Raw genomic sequence first — 18879 nt, forward strand, 5'->3', positions numbered from 1 at the left:
TTCACTGTGAGGTCTACTACACCTGTTGTATTCAGCATTTCACTGTAAGGTCTACTACACCTGTTGTATTCAGCATTTCACTGTAAGGTCTACTACACCTGTTGTATTCAGCATTTCACTGTAAGGTCTACTACACCTGTTGTATTCAGCATTTCACTGTAAGGTCTACTACACCTGTTGTATTCAGCATTTCACTGTGAGGTCTACTACACCTGTTGTATTCAGCATTTCACTGTGAGGTCTACTACACCTGTTGTATTCAGCATTTCACTGTGAGGTCTACTACACCTGTTGTATTCAGCATTTCACTGTAAGGTCTACTACACCTGTTGTATTCAGCATTTCACTGTGAGGTCTACTACACCTGTTGTATTCAGCATTTCACTGTAAGGTCTACTACACCTGTTGTACTCAGCATTTCACTGTAAGGTCTACTACACCTGTTGTATTCAGCATTTCACTGTAAGGTCTACTACACCTGTTGTATTCAGCATTTCACTGTAAGGTCTACTACACCTGTTGTATTCAGCATTTCACTGTAAGATCTACTACACCTGTTGTATACAGCATTTCACTGTAAGGTCTACTATACCTGTTGTATTCAGCATTTCACTGTAAGGTCTACTACACCTGTTGTATACAGCATTTCACTGTAAGGTCTACTACACCTGTTGTATACAGCATTTCACTGTAAGGTCTACTACACCTGTTGTATTCAGCATTTCACTGTAAGATCTACCTACACCTGTTGTATTCAGCATTTCACTGTAAGGTCTACTACACCTGTTGTATTCAGCATTTCACTGTAAGATCTACCTACACCTGTTGTATTCAGCATTTCACTGTAAGATCTAACTACACCTGTTGTATTCAGCATTTCACTGTAAGATCTACCTACATCCGGTGGGATTTGGCGCATGTAAAATGTAGTTGATTTGTATATAGTGCACTACTTTTGATCCGGGCTCTGGTCAAAAGCAGTGCACTATAATAATAGGGAATAGGGGATGCAGGCCTTATAGTTATTTCTTAAGAAGTTAACCGCAACTCTGCATACTCCTCTTTGCCAATAATGGTGTTAAAATGTTCAATGTTAAGTTATCACCATGGATCATGCTCTTTCCATACAGATCCTCTCAAAGGGGTGTGGCCCTCTCAAAGGGGTGTGGCCCTCTCAAAGGCCTGTGGCCCTCTCAAAGGGGTGTGGCCCTCTCAAAGGCCTGTAGCCCTCTCAAAGGGGTGTGGCTGAATGGCCCCCGTACCCTGAAGGCCCTCGGTGTGATTTCCTCACAGACTTTTCCTTCGTATGGGATTTTCCATGTTGTATATTTGCTGTATGTCTAAACACATTAGGTTGTGTAATATCATTGGTAACTATGGGGTGAGGATGAGGAAGACGGTGTTATGAAATAAATCAGGGGACAATTGGTATCTTAACCGTTTATTAGATTTATTTTGCAGAATGAAACACAGATATTTGTTTACCTATAAAAGGTGCAACAACAAAAAAAGAATACAGCGTGACTCTTTATTCATGATAGTCATATATTTTCTTTAGTATAACCAAAACACCAGAGACTTACATTAAGTGAGACAGTGAGGGAGAGAAATAGAGAGACATTGAGAGAGAGAGAGAGAGATCCATCTGAATGTAAGACAATGTCTTCGTTAAAAACACAATTTGCTTCTGTTATTCTGTTTCTTTACATTACTTGATTGTACAAGAATAAAACATTTAAAAAAATACAAAATGGATTCTTCAGCATCAGTTGTACTATTTTTTCATTTGAGTAGAATTCTAATTAAAGGTGTTGAAGGGAAAAATGGACAAATAGTAGTAATCAAATGGATGTAAAAAAAAAAAAATTAAATACTAATTAAATTAAAAAGGACATTCTCTCTCTCAAAGATTAACAACAGCTGTTAATAGAGTTTATAGAGTACATAAACATTGCTTTTATTTTCAATTATGGTCTCTAATAGCATTGTCACTCTTGATAGAATGTTATACAGGGCCCTGCTCTATGTTGAGTAAATATGCTTCTGCAACGATTATATATCCAAAGCTTCAAAAACAAATGTAAATCATTTCATACATAAAAACGAAAAGTAGTTGTTGTCTGTGTATATAAACATACTTTTCTTCAAAATAACAATTGAATCTAAACTATGTTTGTGCAATAGACCCCGTCTGGATACAAAAATACCACAGCTAATCTTAACTAAATGCATTTTTAAAAGAATGCAATGCAACACTTGGACTAAACATGTGAGGCACTATTGGTATGAATTTGGTGAGATGGTAATAAGTTCAATAAATTTTGACTATGTACAAAAGACAATACTTAATAATACAATACAGATTCATCTTATTTACAGTTAAATTGTAGTCTGAACAATGTCATCTACCCCATATGTAATAAGTAAAATGTGTGGAGAAAGCCCGAAGGGAATAACACACACGTAATGTTACATTGAGATGAGATGTGAACTCATCTGTCAAGTTTAAAAACTTGAGCAGATAGGGGTGTTGTGTACATGGAACAGACAATTGGGTTGTAGTTTATAATTATCCTCACAATTCATCATTTCTTTGGTGACACAGACAACTCGAGTTTTGGGAAACGGAAACCACCTCTAGACCCACTGTCGCTGCTAGAGGATGAAGAGATTCTAGACTTTTTGGAGGGGAGAGATACACCACTTGCCTCAACTCTCTCTTCACTATCTTCACCCAGTCGCACTTCATATGAGCCCTTTGACTTTGAGCCAAAACCACCAAAGGTGCCAAACTTTAACTTCTTTCCTTTCACCTTGGCCCTCCCAACATCTACAGAGATGTCACCACCCTCAGCACTTAAGTGACTTGAGGGGGAAGACACAGCCAGATCTCCCTCGTCACTCGCCACAGAGGAAGACCGATGCCTTGATTTCTTAAAAAGATCCAGTGAGGCTGACTTGCTCTTAGGGGACACACTATGCCCAGATCCTCCCTCTACAGACAACTTGCCACTTACTAACTCCCCATGACTTAAACTCAACTCTTTGGAGCCCTTAACGCCGCCACCGGCTCCCAGTTCTGCGTCCGGCCCCTGAAAGCTAAGATCTACTGCACTACCTCCCTTTGCTTTTGACTTGCCAAAACCGAACCTTGGCATCTTGACCTTTACTTTCTCACCACTGTGCAGCTCCAGGCTCGGAGAACTACCACTAACCGAAGGAGCCTGCACATCAATCTTTCCACCCCGCACTGTTGCCCCTGCCCCTGCTCTTGATCCTGCATCAACATCTTCTCCCATCTCTGGCCCATGGTACTTTGGAACATTGATTTTGGGGAATGATACGTGTCCCTCTGGGAAATGTAGTCCACTGTATCCTGACACATTTGAGTCAACATCTACTCTTCCTCCCCCTCCTCCAATATCTATCTTAGGACCTTTTAAATCTCCTGAAAGGCTTGCCTCTCCTTTCAGATTTTTCCTGTTCACATTTACATCAACATCAGGTACATTCACCTGGGGCCCTTTGATTTTCATCCCTGGAAATCTTATGTTAGACTTAGTTTTTACATCTGGGACTTGCACGTTTAGATCTGGTGCCTCAATATTGGCTTGTAGACTCCCAGATGACAAGCCACCAGACAGAGAGCCATCACCTTTAACTTTGGGAGATTTTACATCAAATTCCACATCGGGGAAATGAAGTCTTCCAAAGAAAGGTTTCTTAACTTTAGCTCCTTTCAGGTGAAGCTCAGGAGAGTCAACATCTAAATCTACACCTGATGTTTCAAGGTCAATATCGACATCAGGTTTCTTTGCTTTCCCTTTGATTTTGGGTAGTTTGAATTTGCCTTTCTTTCCTTTGACATGAACGTCAACATCAGGGGCTTCTAGACTACTGTCGACCTCTGGCAAATTAACATCTAATTTGGGGCTCTTGCCTCCCATATGGATCTTTGGTGCTTTGAATTTAGGTCCTTTGATATTTGCATCCCCTAGGTTAAGGTCAACCTCAGGTGCCTTCACATCCATCTTTCCGTGAGAAATATTCAGTTCAGGCCCTTCAACTTCAGGTGACCTAATACCAAATGTGGGACCTTTGAACTTAGGAAACTTAACATCTGGTTTGTCAAAACTGAAACTGGGACTTCCCATATCAAGGGGTCCACCGGACAACTTAGCATCAGGGCCTCTGAGGTTGAGATCTGGACGTGAAATGTCAATATTCGGTCCCTTGAGGTCAATATCAGCTTTAGGTAGGTTGCAATCAATATCTGGACCCTCAAGTTTAGGGCCTTTGAATCCAAATGAGGGCATCTTCATCTTTGGCATCTTAAATCCTCCTGAACCTTCAATGTCAACATCTGGACATTCAATGTCTACTTTGGGTGCTTTGAGGTTTCCTGACATATCCAGATCTCCCTTCACCTTTGGACCTTTCAGGTTGAAGTCCATGTCAGGCATTGAGATGTTTGGTCCAGATATTGATGGCATTTTGAATTTCGGCCCTTTGATTTTACCATCTGGACCTTCAATGTCAATTTCTGGAATTTCAATGTCAATGTCGCCTTTAGGTATTTTGACATCAAAATCTCCCTCAACTTTGGGTCCTTTTAGTCCAAACGAAGGCATCTTCATCTTTGGCATCTTAAATCCTCCTGAACCTTCGATGTCAACATCTGGACCTTCAATGTCTACTTTGGGTGCTTTGAGGTTTCCTGACATATCCAGATCTCCCTTCATCTTTGGACCTTTGAGGTTGAAGTCCATGTCAGGCATTGAGATGTTTGGACCAGATATTGATGGCATCTTGAATTTCGGCCCTTTGATTTTACCATCTGGACCTTCAATGTCAAGTTCTGGACCTTTAATGTCAATTTTGGGAGCCTTGATGTCAATGTCAGCTTTAGGTAGGTTGACATCAATATCTGGACCCTCAAGTTTGGGACCTTTGAATCCAAACGAAGGCATCTTCATCTTTGGCATCTTAAATCCTCCTGAACCTTCAATGTCAACATCTGGACCCTCAATGTCTACTTTGGGTGCTTTGAGGTTTCCTGACATATCCAGATCTCCCTTCATCTTTGGACCTTTCAGGTTGAAGTCCATGTCAGGCATTGAGATGTTTGGTCCTGATATTGATGGCATCTTGAATTTCGGCCCTTTGATTTTACCATCTGGACCTTCAATGTCTAGGTTTGGACCTTTGATGTCTCCTTCGATCTTGGGGACTGAAACATTCACATCTCCTTTCACTTTTGGACCTTTCAGGTTGAAGTCCACATCAGGCATAGAGATCTTTGGTCCAGATATTGATGGCATCTTGAATTTCGGCCCTTTGATTTTACCATCTGGACCTTCAATGTCAATTTCTGGACCTTCAATGTCAATGTCGCCTTTAGGTAGATTGACATCAAAATCTCCCTCAACTTTGGGTCCTTTGATTCCAAACGAAGGCATCTTCATCTTTGGCATCTTAAATCCTCCTGAACCTTCAATGTCAATATCTGGACCTTCAATGTCTACTTTGGGTGCTTTGAGGTTTCCTGACATATCCAGATCCCCCTTCATCTTTGGACCTTTCAGGTTGAAGTCCACATCAGGCATAGAGATCTTTGGTCCAGATATTGATGGCATCTTGAATTTCGACCCTTTGATTTTACCATCTGGACCTGCAATGTCAATTTCTGGACCTTCAATGTCAATGTCGCCTTTAGGTAGATTGACATCAAAATCTCCCTCAACTTTGGGTCCTTTGAATCCAAACGAAGGCATCTTCATCTTTGGCATCTTAAATCCTCCTGAACCTTCAATGTCAACATCTGGACCTTCAATGTCTACTTTGGGTGCTTTGAGGTTTCCTGACATATCCAGATCTCCCTTCATCTTTGGACCTTTCAGGTTGAAGTCCATGTCAGGCATTGAGATGTTTGGTCCTGATATTGATGGCATCTTGAATTTCGGCCCTTTGATTTTACCATCTGGACCTTCAATGTCTAGGTTTGGACCTTTGATGTCTCCTTCGATCTTGGGGACTGAAACATTCACATCTCCTTTCACCTTTGGACCTTTCAGGTTGAAGTCCACATCAGGCATAGAGATCTTTGGTCCAGATATTGATGGCATCTTGAATTTTGTCCCTCTGATTTTACCATCTGGACCTTCAATGTCAAGTTCTGGACCTTTAATATCGATTTTGGGAGCCTTGATGTCAATGTCAGCTTTAGGTAGGTTGACATCAATATCTGGACCCTCAAGTTTGGGACCTTTGAATCCAAACGAAGGCATCTTCATCTTTGGCATCTTGAATCCTCCTGAACCTTCAATGTCAACATCTGGACCTTCAATGTCTACTTTGGGTGCTTTGAGGTTTCCTGACATATCCAGATCTCCCTTCATCTTTGGACCTTTCAGGTTGAAGTCCATGTCAGGCATTGAGATGTTTGGTCCTGACATTGATGGCATCTTGAATTTCGGCCCTTTGATTTTACCATCTGGACCTTCAATGTCAATTTCTGGACCTTCAATGTCTACTTTGGGTGCTTTGAGGTTTCCTGACATATCCAGATCTCCCTTCATCTTTGGACCTTTCAGGTTGAAGTCCACATCAGGCATAGAGATCTTTGGTCCAGATATTGATGGCATCTTGAATTTCGACCCTTTGATTTTACCATCTGGACCTGCAATGTCAAATTCTGGACCTTCAATGTCAATGTCGCCTTTAGGTAGATTGACATCAAAATCTCCCTCAACTTTGGGTCCTTTGAATCCAAACGAAGGCATCTTCATCTTTGGCATCTTAAATCCTCCTGAACCTTCAATGTCAACATCTGGACCTTCAATGTCTACTTTGGGTGCTTTGAGGTTTCCTGACATATCCAGATCTCCCTTCATCTTTGGACCTTTCAGGTTGAAGTCCATGTCAGGCATTGAGATGTTTGGTCCTGATATTGATGGCATCTTGAATTTCGGCCCTTTGATTTTACCATCTGGACCTTCAATGTCTAGGTTTGGACCTTTGATGTCTCCTTCGATCTTGGGGACTGAAACATTCACATCTCCTTTCACCTTTGGACCTTTCAGGTTGAAGTCCACATCAGGCATAGAGATCTTTGGTCCAGATATTGATGGCATCTTGAATTTTGTCCCTTTGATTTTACCATCTGGACCTTCAATGTCAAGTTCTGGACCTTTAATATCGATTTTGGGAGCCTTGATGTCAATGTCAGCTTTAGGTAGGTTGACATCAATATCTGGACCCTCAAGTTTGGGACCTTTGAATCCAAACGAAGGCATCTTCATCTTTGGCATCTTGAATCCTCCTGAACCTTCAATGTCAACATCTGGACCTTCAATGTCTACTTTGGGTGCTTTGAGGTTTCCTGACATATCCAGATCTCCCTTCATCTTTGGACCTTTCAGGTTGAAGTCCATGTCAGGCATTGAGATGTTTGGTCCTGACATTGATGGCATCTTGAATTTCGGCCCTTTGATTTTACCATCTGGACCTTCAATGTCAATTTCTGGACCTTCAATGTCAATGTCGCCTTTAGGTAGATTGACATCAAAATCTCCCTCAACTTTGGGTCCTTTGATTCCAAACGAAGGCATCTTCATCTTTGGCATCTTAAATCCTCCTGAACCTTCAATGTCAACATCTGGACCTTCAATGTCTACTTTGGGTGCTTTGAGGTTTCCTGACATATCCAGATCTCCCTTCATCTTTGGACCTTTCAGGTTGAAGTCCACATCAGGCATAGAGATCTTTGGTCCAGATATTGATGGCATCTTGAATTTCGACCCTTTGATTTTACCATCTGGACCTGCAATGTCAATTTCTGGACCTTCAATGTCAATGTCGCCTTTAGGTAGATTGACATCAAAATCTCCCTCAACTTTGGGTCCTTTGAATCCAAATGAAGGCATCTTCATCTTTGGCATCTTAAATCCTCCTGAACCTTCAATGTCAACATCTGGACCTTCAATGTCTACTTTGGGTGCTTTGAGGTTTCCTGACATATCCAGATCTCCCTTCATCTTTGGACCTTTCAGGTTGAAGTCCATGTCAGGCATTGAGATGTTTGGTCCTGATATTGATGGCATCTTGAATTTCGACCCTTTGATTTTACCATCTGGACCTTCAATGTCTAGGTTTGGACCTTTGATGTCTCCTTCGATCTTGGGGACTGAAACATTCACATCTCCTTTCACCTTTGGACCTTTCAGGTTGAAGTCCACATCAGGCATAGAGATCTTTGGTCCAGATATTGATGGCATCTTGAATTTTGTCCCTTTGATTTTACCATCTGGACCTTCAATGTCAAGTTCTGGACCTTTAATATCAAATTTGGGAGCCTTGATGTCAATGTCAGCTTTAGGTAGGTTGACATCAATATCTGGACCCTCAAGTTTGGGACCTTTGAATCCAAACGAAGGCATCTTCATCTTTGGCATCTTAAATCCTCCTGAACCTTCAATGTCAACATCTGGACCTTCAATGTCTACTTTGGGTGCTTTGAGGTTTCCTGACATATCCAGATCTCCCTTTATCTTTGGACCTTTCAGGTTGAAGTCCATGTCAGGCATTGAGATGTTTGGTCCTGATATTGATGGCATCTTGAATTTCGGCCCTTTGATTTTACCATCTGGACCTTCAATGTCTAGGTTTGGACCTTTGATGTCTCCTTCGATCTTGGGGACTGAAACATTCACATCTCCTTTCACCTTTGGACCTTTCAGGTTGAAGTCCACATCAGGCATAGAGATGTTTGGTCCAGATATTGATGGCATCTTGAATTTCGGCCCTTTGATTTTACCATCTGGACCTGCAATGTCAATTTCTGGACCTTCAATGTCGATGTCGCCTTTAGGTAGATTGACATCAAAATCTCCCTCAACTTTGGGTCCTTTGAATCCAAATGAGGGCATCTTCATCTTTGGCATCTTAAATCCTCCTGAACCTTCAATGTCAACATCTGGACCTTCAATGTCTACTTTGGGTGCTTTGAGGTTTCCTGACATATCCAGATCTCCCTTCATCTTTGGACCTTTCAGGTTGAAGTCCATGTCAGGCATTGAGATGTTTGGTCCTGATATTGATGGCATCTTGAATTTCGACCCTTTGATTTTACCATCTGGACCTTCAATGTCAAGTTCTGGACATTTAATATCAATTTTGGGAGCCTTGATGTCAATGTCAGCTTTAGGTAGGTTGACATCAATATCTGGACCCTCAAGTTTGGGACCTTTGAATCCAAACGAAGGCATCTTCATCTTTGGCATCTTAAATCCACCTGAACCTTCAATGTCAACATCTGGAACTTCAATGTCTACTTTGGGTGCTTTGAGGTCTCCTGACATATCCAGATCTCCCTTCATCTTTGGACCTTTCAGGTTGAAGTCCATGTCAGGCATTGAGATGTTTGGTCCTGATATTGATGGCATCTTGAATTTCGGCCCTTTGATTTTACCATCTGGACCTGCAATGTCAATTTCTGGACCTTCAATGTCAATGTCGCCTTTAGGTAGATTGACATCAAAATCTCCCTCAACTTTGGGTCCTTTGAATCCAAATGAGGGCATCTTCATCTTTGGCATCTTAAATCCTCCTGAACCTTCAATGTCAACATCTGGACCTTCAATGTCTACTTTGGGTGCTTTGAGGTTTCCTGACATATCCAGATCTCCCTTCACCTTTGGACCTTTCAGGTTGAAGTCCATGTCAGGCATTGAGATGTTTGGTCCAGATATTGATGGCATCTTGAATTTCGACCCTTTGATTTTACCATCTGGACCTTCAATGTCTAGGTTTGGACCTTTGATGTCTCCTTCGATCTTGGGGACTGAAACATTCACATCTCCCTTCATCTTTGGACCTTTCAGGTTGAAGTCCACATCAGGCATAGAGATGTTTGGTCCTGATATTGATGGCATCTTGAATTTTGGCCCTTTGATTTTACCATCTGGCCCTTCAATGTCAAGTTCTGGACCTTTAATATCAATTTTGGGAGCCTTGATGTCAATGTCAGCTTTAGGTAGGTTGACATCAATATCTGGACCCTCAAGTTTGGGACCTTTGAATCCAAACGAAGGCATCTTCATCTTTGGCATCTTAAATCCTCCTGAACCTTCAATGTCAACATCTGGACCTTCAATGTCTACTTTGGGTGCTTTGAGGTTTCCTGACATATCCAGATCTCCCTTCACCTTTGGACCTTTCAGGTTGAAGTCCATGTCAGGCATTGAGATGTTTGGTCCTGATATTGATGGCATCTTGAATTTCGACCCTTTGATTTTACCATCTGGTCCTTCAATGTCTAGGTTTGGACCTTTGATGTCTCCTTCGATCTTGGGGACTGAAACATTCACATCTCCTTTCACCTTTGGACCTTTCAGGTTGAAGTCCACATCAGGCATAGAGATGTTTGGGCCAGATATTGATGGCATCTTGAATTTCGGCCCTTTGATTTTACCATCTGGACCTGCGATGTCAATTTCTGGACCTTCAATGTCGATGTCGCCTTTAGGTAGATTGACATCAAAATCTCCCTCAACTTTGGGTACTTTGATTCCAAATGAGGGCATCTTCATCTTTGGCATCTTAAATCCTCCTGAACCTTCAATGTCAACATCTGGACCTTCAATGTCTACTTTGGGTGCTTTGAGGTTTCCTGACAGATCCACATCTCCCTTCATCTTTGGACCTTTCAGATTGAAGTCCATGTCAGGCATTGAGATGTTTGGTCCAGATATTGATGGTATCTTGAATTTCGGCCCTTTGATTTTACCATCTGGACCTTCAATGTCTACGTTTGGACCTTTGATGTCTCCTTCGATCTTGGGGACTGAAACATTCACATCTCCTTTCACCTTTGGACCTTTCAGGTTGAAGTCCACATCAGGCATAGAGATCTTTGGTCCTGATATTGATGGCATCTTGTTTTTTGGTCCCTTGATTTTGCCATCAGGACTTTCAATGTCAATATGAGGACCTTTAATATCGACATTGGGTCCCTTGAAGTCAATGTCAGCTTTAGGAAGATTAATATCTACATCTGGCATCTCTACCTTCGGGCTTTTGAATCCAAATTTAGGCATTTTGAATTTGGATCCTTTGACTTTAGGGCTGGTAGCCCCAATGTCAAGGTCAAGGTCAAGGTCTGGACCTTTCGGTGCTTTGATTTTGATATCTGCTTTTGCTAGCTTTACATCAACCTCAGGAGACTTGACTTTGGGCCCTTTGAATCCAAACTTTGGCATTTTGAACTTAGACTTCTTTGGTGCAATGTCTGGACTCTCTACTGAGATATCCAATCCTTCAAATTCAGCTTTGGGTGTACTCATTTCTCCCTCAACTCCCCCTTTGAACTTTGGCCCTTTGAGACTGAAATCAACATCAGGCATTGACATTTTGGGGCCAGACATAGATGGCATCTTCATCTTTGGCATTTTAATTCCTCCTGAACCTTCAATGTCAACATCTGGTCCTTCAATGTCTGCTTTGGGTGCTTTGAGGTCGCCTTTCATCTTTGGCAATGACACATCCACCTCTCCCTTCACCTTCGGCCCTTTTAGATTGAAGTCTACATCGGGCATTGAGATCTTTGGTCCAGATATTGATGGACCTTTAATGTCAACTTTGGGAGCCTTGATGTCAATGTCAGCTTTTGGTAGGTTGACATCAATATCTGGACCCTCCAAATTAGATCCTTTGATTCCAAATGAGGGCATCTTCATCTTTGGCATCTTAAATCCTCCTGATCCTTCAAAGTCAACATCTGGACCTTCAATGTCTACTTTCGGTGATTTGATGTCTCCTTTTATCTTTGGCACTGACACATCCACATCTCCCTTCAGCTTGGGACCTTTCAGATTGAAGTCCACATCGGGCATTGAGATCTTTGTTCCTGATATTGATGGCCCTTTAATGTCAACTTTGGGAGCCTTGATGTCTCCTTCTAGCTTTGGCACTGACACATCTACATCTCCCTTCACCTTTGGACCTTTCAGATTGATGTCCATATCAGGCATTGAGACCTTTGGGCCTGACATTGATGGCATCGTGAATTTTGGACCCTTGATTTTCCCATCAGGGCCTTCGAAGTCAAGTTCTGGACCTTTGATGTTAACATTAGGTCCCTTGATGTCAATGTCACCTTTAGGTAGTTTGACATCAACATCTCCCTCAATTTTGGGTCCTTTGATTCCAAATGAGGGCATCTTCACCTTTGGCATCTTAAATCCTCCTGATCCTTCAATGTCAACATCTGGACAATCAATGTCTACTTTGGGTGCTTTGAGGTCTCCTGACATACCCACATCTCCCTTCACCTTTGGGCCTTTCAGATTGAAGTCCACATCGGGCATTGAGATCTTTGGTCCTGATATTGATGGCCCTTTGATGTCAACTTTGGGAGCCTTGATGTCAATGTCAGCTTTTGGTAGGTTGACATCAATATCTGGACCCTCCAATTTAGATCCTTTGATTCCAAATGAGGGCATCTTCATCTTTGGCATCTTAAATCCTCCTGAACCTTCAATGTCAACATCTGGACCTTCAATGTCTACTTCGGGTGCTTTGACGTCTCCTGACATACCCAAATCTCCCTTCACCTTTGGGCCTTTTAGATTGAAGTCCACATCGGGCATTGAGATCTTTGTTCCTGATATTGATGGCCCTTTAATGTCAACTTTGGGAGCCTTGATGTCTCCTTCTAGCTTTGGCACTGACACATCCACATCTCCCTTCACCTTTGGACCTTTCAGATTTATGTCCATATCAGGCATTGAGATGTTTGGGCCTGACATTGATGGCATCTTGAATTTTGGACCCTTGATTTTCCCATCAGGGCCTTCGAAGTCAAGTTCTGGACCTTTGATGTTAACGTTAGGTCCCTTGATGTCAATGTCACCTTTAGGTAGTTTGACATCAACATCTCCCTCAAATTTGGGCCCTTTGATTCCAAATGATGGCATCTTCATCTTTGGCATCTTAAATCCTCCTGAACCTCCAATGTCAACATCTGGACCTTCAATGTCTACCTTGGGTGCATTGAGGTCTCCTGACATACCCAAATCCCCCTTCACCTTTGGGCCTTTCAGATTGAAGTCCACATCAGGCATTGAGATCTTTGGTCCTGATATTGATGGCCCTTTAATGTCAACTTTGGGAGCCTTGATGTCAATGTCAGCTTTTGGTAGGTTGACTTCAATATCTGGACCCTCCAATTTAGATCCTTTGATTCCAAATGAGGGCATCTTCATCTTTGGCATCTTAAATCCTCCTGAACCTTCAATGTCAACATCTGGACCTTCAATGTCTACTTTGGGTGCTTTGAAGTCTCCTGACATACCCAAATCTCCCTTCACCTTTGGGCCTTTCAGATTGAAGTCCACATCGGGCATTGAGATCTTTGGTCCTGATATTGATGGACCTTTAATGTCAACTTTGGAAGCCTTGATGTCTCCTTCTAGCTTTGGCACTGACACATCCACATCTCCCTTCACCTTTGGACCTTTAAGATTGATGTCCATATCAGGCATTGAGATGTTTGGGCCTGACATTGATGGCATCTTGAATTTTGGACCCTTGATTTTCCCATCAGGGCCTTCGAAGTCAAGTTCTGGACCTTTGATGTTAACATTAGGTCCCTTGATGTCAATGTCACCTTTAGGTAGTTTGACATCAACATCTCCCTCAAATTTGGGCCCTTTGATTCCAAATGATGGCATCTTCATCTTTGGCATCTTAAATCCTCCTGAACCTTCAATGTCAACATCTGGACCTTCAATGTCTACTTTGGGTGCTTTGAAGTCTCCTGACATACCCAAATCTCCCTTCACCTTTGGGCCTTTCAGATTGAAGTCCACATCGGGCATTGAGATCTTTGGTCCTGATATTGATGGACCTTTAACATCAACTTTGGGAGCCTTGATGTCAATGTCAGCTTTTGGTAGGTTGACGTCAATATCTGGACCCTCCAATTTAGATCCTTTGATTCCAAATGAGGGCATCTTCATCTTTGGCATCTTAAATCCTCCTGATCCTTCAATGTCAACATCTGGACCTTCAACCTCTACTTTGGGTGCTTTGAAGTCTCCTGACATACCCAAATCTCCCTTCACCTTTGGGCCTTTCAGATTGAAGTCCACATCGGGCATTGAGATCTTTGGTCCTGATATTGATGGACCTTTAATGTCAACTTTGGGAGCCTTGATGTCTCCTTCTAGCTTTGGCACTGACACATCCACATCTCCCTTCACCTTTGGACCTTTCAGATTGATGTCCATATCAGGCATTGAGACCTTTGGGCCTGACATTGATGGCATCGTGAATTTTGGACCCTTGATTTTCCCATCAGGGCCTTCGAAGTCAAGTTCTGGACCTTTGATGTTAACATTAGGTCCCTTGATGTCAATGTCACCTTTAGGTAGTTTGACATCAACATCTCCCTCAACTTTGGGTCCTTTGATTCCAAATGAGGGTATTTTCATCTTCGGCAACTTAAATCCTCCTGAACCTTCAATGTCAACATCTGGACCTTCAATGTCTACCTTGGGTGCTTTGAAGTCTCCTGACATACCCAAATCCCCCTTCACCTTTGGGTCTTTCAGATTGAAGTCCACATCGGGCATTGAGATCTTTGGTCCTGATATTGATGGCCCTTTGATGTCAAATTTGGGAGCCTTGATGTCAATGTCAGCTTTTGGTAGGTTGACATCAATATCTGGACCCTCCAATTTAGATCCCTTGAATCCAAACGAAGGCAACTTCATCTTTGGCATCTTAAATCCTCCTGAACCTTCAATGTCAACATCTGGACCTTCAATGTCTACTTTGGGTGCTTTGAGGTCTCCTGACATACCCAAATCTCCCTTCACCTTTGGGCCTTTCAGATTGAAGTCCACATCGGGCATTGAGATCTTTGGTCCTGATATTGATGGACCTTTAACATCAACTTTGGGAGCCTTGATGTCAATGTCAGCTTTTGGTAGGTTGACATCAATATCTGGACCCTCCAATTTAGATCCTTTGATTCCAAATGAGGGCATCTTCATCTTTGGCATCTTAAATCCTCCTGATCCTTCAATGTCAACATCTGGACCTTCAACCTCTACTTTGGGTGCTTTGAAATCTCCTGACATACCCAAATCTCCCTTCACCTTTGGGCCTTTCAGATTGAAGTCCACATCGGGCATTGAGATCTTTGGTCCTGATATTGATGGACCTTTAATGTCAACTTTGGGAGCCTTGATGTCTCCTTCTAGCTTTGGCACTGACACATCCACATCTCCCTTCACCTTTGGACCTTTCAGATTGATGTCCATATCAGGCATTGAGACCTTTGGGCCTGACATTGATGGCATCGTGAATTTTGGACCCTTGATTTTCCCATCAGGGCCTTCGAAGTCAAGTTCTGGACCTTTGATGTTAACATTAGGTCCCTTGATGTCAATGTCACCTTTAGGTAGTTTGACATCAACATCTCCCTCAAATTTGGGTCCTTTGATTCCAAATGAGGGTATTTTCATCTTCGGCAACTTAAATCCTCCTGAACCTTCAATGTCAACATCTGGACCTTCAATGTCTACCTTGGGTGCTTTGAGGTCTCCTGACATACCCAAATCTCCCTTCACCTTTGGGCCTTTCAGATTGAAGTCCACATCGGGCATTGAGATCTTTGGTCCTGATATTGATGGACCTTTAACATCAACTTTGGGAGCCTTGATGTCAATGTCAGCTTTTGGTAGGTTGACATCAATATCTGGACCCTCCAATTTAGATCCTTTGATTCCAAATGAGGGCATCTTCATCTTTGGCATCTTAAATCCTCCTGAACCTTCAATGTCAACATCTGGACCTTCAATGTCTACTTTGGGTGCTTTGAAGTCTCCTGACATACCCAAATCTCCCTTCACCTTTGGGCCTTTCAGATTGAAGTCCACATCGGGCGTTGAGATCTTTGGTCCTGATATTGATGGACCTTTAACATCAACATTGGGAGCCTTGATGTCAATGTCAGCTTTTGGTAGGTTGACATCAATATCTGGACCCTCCAATTTAGATCCTTTGATTCCAAATGAGGGCATCTTCATCTTTGGCATCTTAAATCCTCCTGAACCTTCAATGTCAACATCTGGACCTTCAATGTCTACTTTGGGTGCTTTGAAGTCTCCTGACATACCCAAATCTCCCTTCACATTTGGGCCTTTCAGATTGAAGTCCACATCGGGCATTGAGATCTTTGGTCCTGATATTGATGGACCTTTAACATCAACTTTGGGAGCCTTGATGTCAATGTCAGCTTTTGGTAGGTTGACGTCAATATCTGGACCCTCCAATTTAGATCCTTTGATTCCAAATGAGGGCATCTTCATCTTTGGCATCTTAAATCCTCCTGAACCTTCAATGTCAACATCTGGACCTTCAATGTCTACTTTGGGTGCTTTGAAGTCTCCTGACATACCCAAATCTCCCTTCACCTTTGGGCCTTTCAGATTGAAGTCCACATCGGGCATTGAGATCTTTGGTCCTGATATTGATGGACCTTTAATGTCAACTTTGGGAGCCTTGATGTCTCTTTCTAGCTTTGGCACTGACACATCCACATCTCCCTTCACCTTTGGACCTTTCAGATTGATGTCCATATCAGGCATTGAGACCTTTGGGCCTGACATTGATGGCATCGTGAATTTTGGACCCTTGATTTTCCCATCAGGGCCTTCGAAGTCAAGTTCTGGACCTTTGATGTTAACATTAGGTCCCTTGATGTCAATGTCACCTTTAGGTAGTTTGACATCAACATCTCCCTCAACTTTGGGTCCTTTGATTCCAAATGAGGGTATTTTCATCTTCGGCAACTTAAATCCTCCTGAACCTTCAATGTCAACATCTGGACCTTCAATGTCTACCTTGGGTGCTTTGAGGTCTCCTGACATACCCAAATCTCCCTTCACCTTTGGGCCTTTCAGATTGAAGTCCACATCGGGCATTGAGATCTTTGGTCCTGATATTGATGGACCTTTAACATCAACTTTGGGAGCCTTGATGTCAATGTCAGCTTTTGGTAGGTTGATATCAATATCTGGACCCTCCAATTTAGATCCTTTGATTCCAAATGAGGGCATCTTCATCTTTGGCATCTTAAATCCTCCTGAACCTTCAATGTCAACATCTGGCACTTCAATGTCTACTTTGGGAGCTCTGATGTCAATGTCAGTTTTTGGTAGGTTGACATCGATACCAGGACCCTCAAGTCCGCCTCCTCTGACTCCAAATGATGGTATCTTTTCTTTGGGTATCTTGAATCCGCCTTCTGGACCTTCTATATCAACACCTGAACCTTTAATGTCTACTTTGGGTGCTTTGATGGCAACACCACCTATCGTCTTTCCTCCTTTCATATTCATAGATGCGCCTGATAAATCTACATCTACACCAGGTACCGAAACATCTACACTACCCTTGACCTTCCGTAGTTTAACATCTCCATCGCTTTCTGCACCTCCAGTGTTCAGTCCAAATGATGGCATTTTGATGCCACCTTTGAGTTTGCTTTCCATTGTTGTTTCTTTTACAGACATTTTCACTGAGCCAGACTCCTTCATGCCTGTATTGATGTCAAGTGTTGGCACTCTTATGTCTGTTGATATCTTGCCCCCATTCAAGCCTGTATCAATGCCTGGCATGTTGGGTAAGGAAACCCCACCCTGGTTGCCTCTCGAGAGACCTACGCTCCCAGACCCTCTCACCTGTTGATCACTAATGGTTATTCCAGGTACTGAACCTCCGACCCTACCCTGCCAGTCTGCACTGCCTCTACCAGGCAAATGAACGTCTACTCCTCTCACCTCCCCTTTACCCATTGATATGGAGCTGGATGAAATATTTGTTGTTTTTCCAGGTGCCGTGACATTGACTGATCCTGCCTGGTAGTCAGCTGAGTCACCTGAAACCTGAAAGCCCCCCTGCTCCCCCTGCTCACCCCCTCTATAGAGGCCAAACTCCCGCTGACCCTTCGCCCCAGGCATCCCAAAGCTAGATCCTTTGAATCTGATCCCTGCTGCTCCACCATCTCCCCCCTCTATCTGCCTTGTAACAGTGGTGGTCTTCACCCCTCCAGTGCTCCAGTGCTTCTCAGAAGAGCTAGTTACATCCGGCCCAGTGAAGGAAACACCATCACCTCCTAGTTCAAAATCCCCCCCCTCCAATCCACCTGCTACACCTGAAGAGCTTCCGCTTCCGTGTAAAACTCGGATTTGAGACGAGCTGCCCCCTCCTGACTGCTCGTACCGTTGCCCTTTAAACTCTGGGCTGGTTAGATCAAGCTGCTCGTCCACGCCCTCTGGCATGTCCACAGTGTAGGTAGTGATGCGACGGGTGATGGTAGTGATCGTGCTGCCGTCAGTGCTGGTGCTGCTGTGACGCTCTGTACGGACGTCCACGCCCTCCGCCAGATCCTCAGACTTCAGCCGGGGCTTAATCTTCTTGGAATATATTCTCTTGTAATCTTCATCATCCCCACTCTGTTCTCATCAAAAGAAGGTGAAATCAGTAATTCATGAATTTATTATCTTTAGGTAATACGTTATGAACATTCTATATGGAATTTAGTCTATTTGAGAAGACTTATTGATCATTTGAGACAAGTCTGAATTCAAGAAGTCTGTGTTCACCAAGGATGAGGTCAATTCCATTTCAATTCCAGTGAATTCAGAAAGTTTACCTAATTCTAATTACAAATCTAAATGTTCCTTATTTTAAAACCATTGAAGAGAATGGAAATTCCAGTGTACTTCCTGAATTGACTGGAAGTTAAATAGAATTGACCCCAACACTAGTGTTCACGTAAAAGCCATTGAAAAGTTTATAAAAATCCTG

The 18879-nt window shown here is 42.8% G+C and overlaps 1 protein-coding gene across 1 annotated transcript in view; it reads right to left on the reverse strand.

Annotated features, from left to right (window-relative positions):
- Positions 1 to 1425: 1425 nt before the first annotated feature.
- The window catches only part of LOC109910218 (neuroblast differentiation-associated protein AHNAK), a 42074-nt gene continuing 24620 nt past the window's right edge, over positions 1426 to 18879 (reverse strand). Inside the window, exons 6-7 of the mRNA XM_031798263.1 lie at positions 10298 to 18524; positions 1426 to 10159 (exon numbers count right to left, since the gene is read on the reverse strand). Of these exons, the coding sequence (XP_031654123.1) occupies positions 2586 to 10159; positions 10298 to 18524 (15801 nt within the window). The 3' untranslated portion in view covers positions 1426 to 2585. The remainder of the gene's footprint in view (positions 10160 to 10297; positions 18525 to 18879) is intronic.

This window comes from Oncorhynchus kisutch, linkage group LG19 (genome assembly GCF_002021735.2).
Source record: "Oncorhynchus kisutch isolate 150728-3 linkage group LG19, Okis_V2, whole genome shotgun sequence".
In the NCBI taxonomy this organism is placed as follows: domain Eukaryota; kingdom Metazoa; phylum Chordata; class Actinopteri; order Salmoniformes; family Salmonidae; genus Oncorhynchus; species Oncorhynchus kisutch.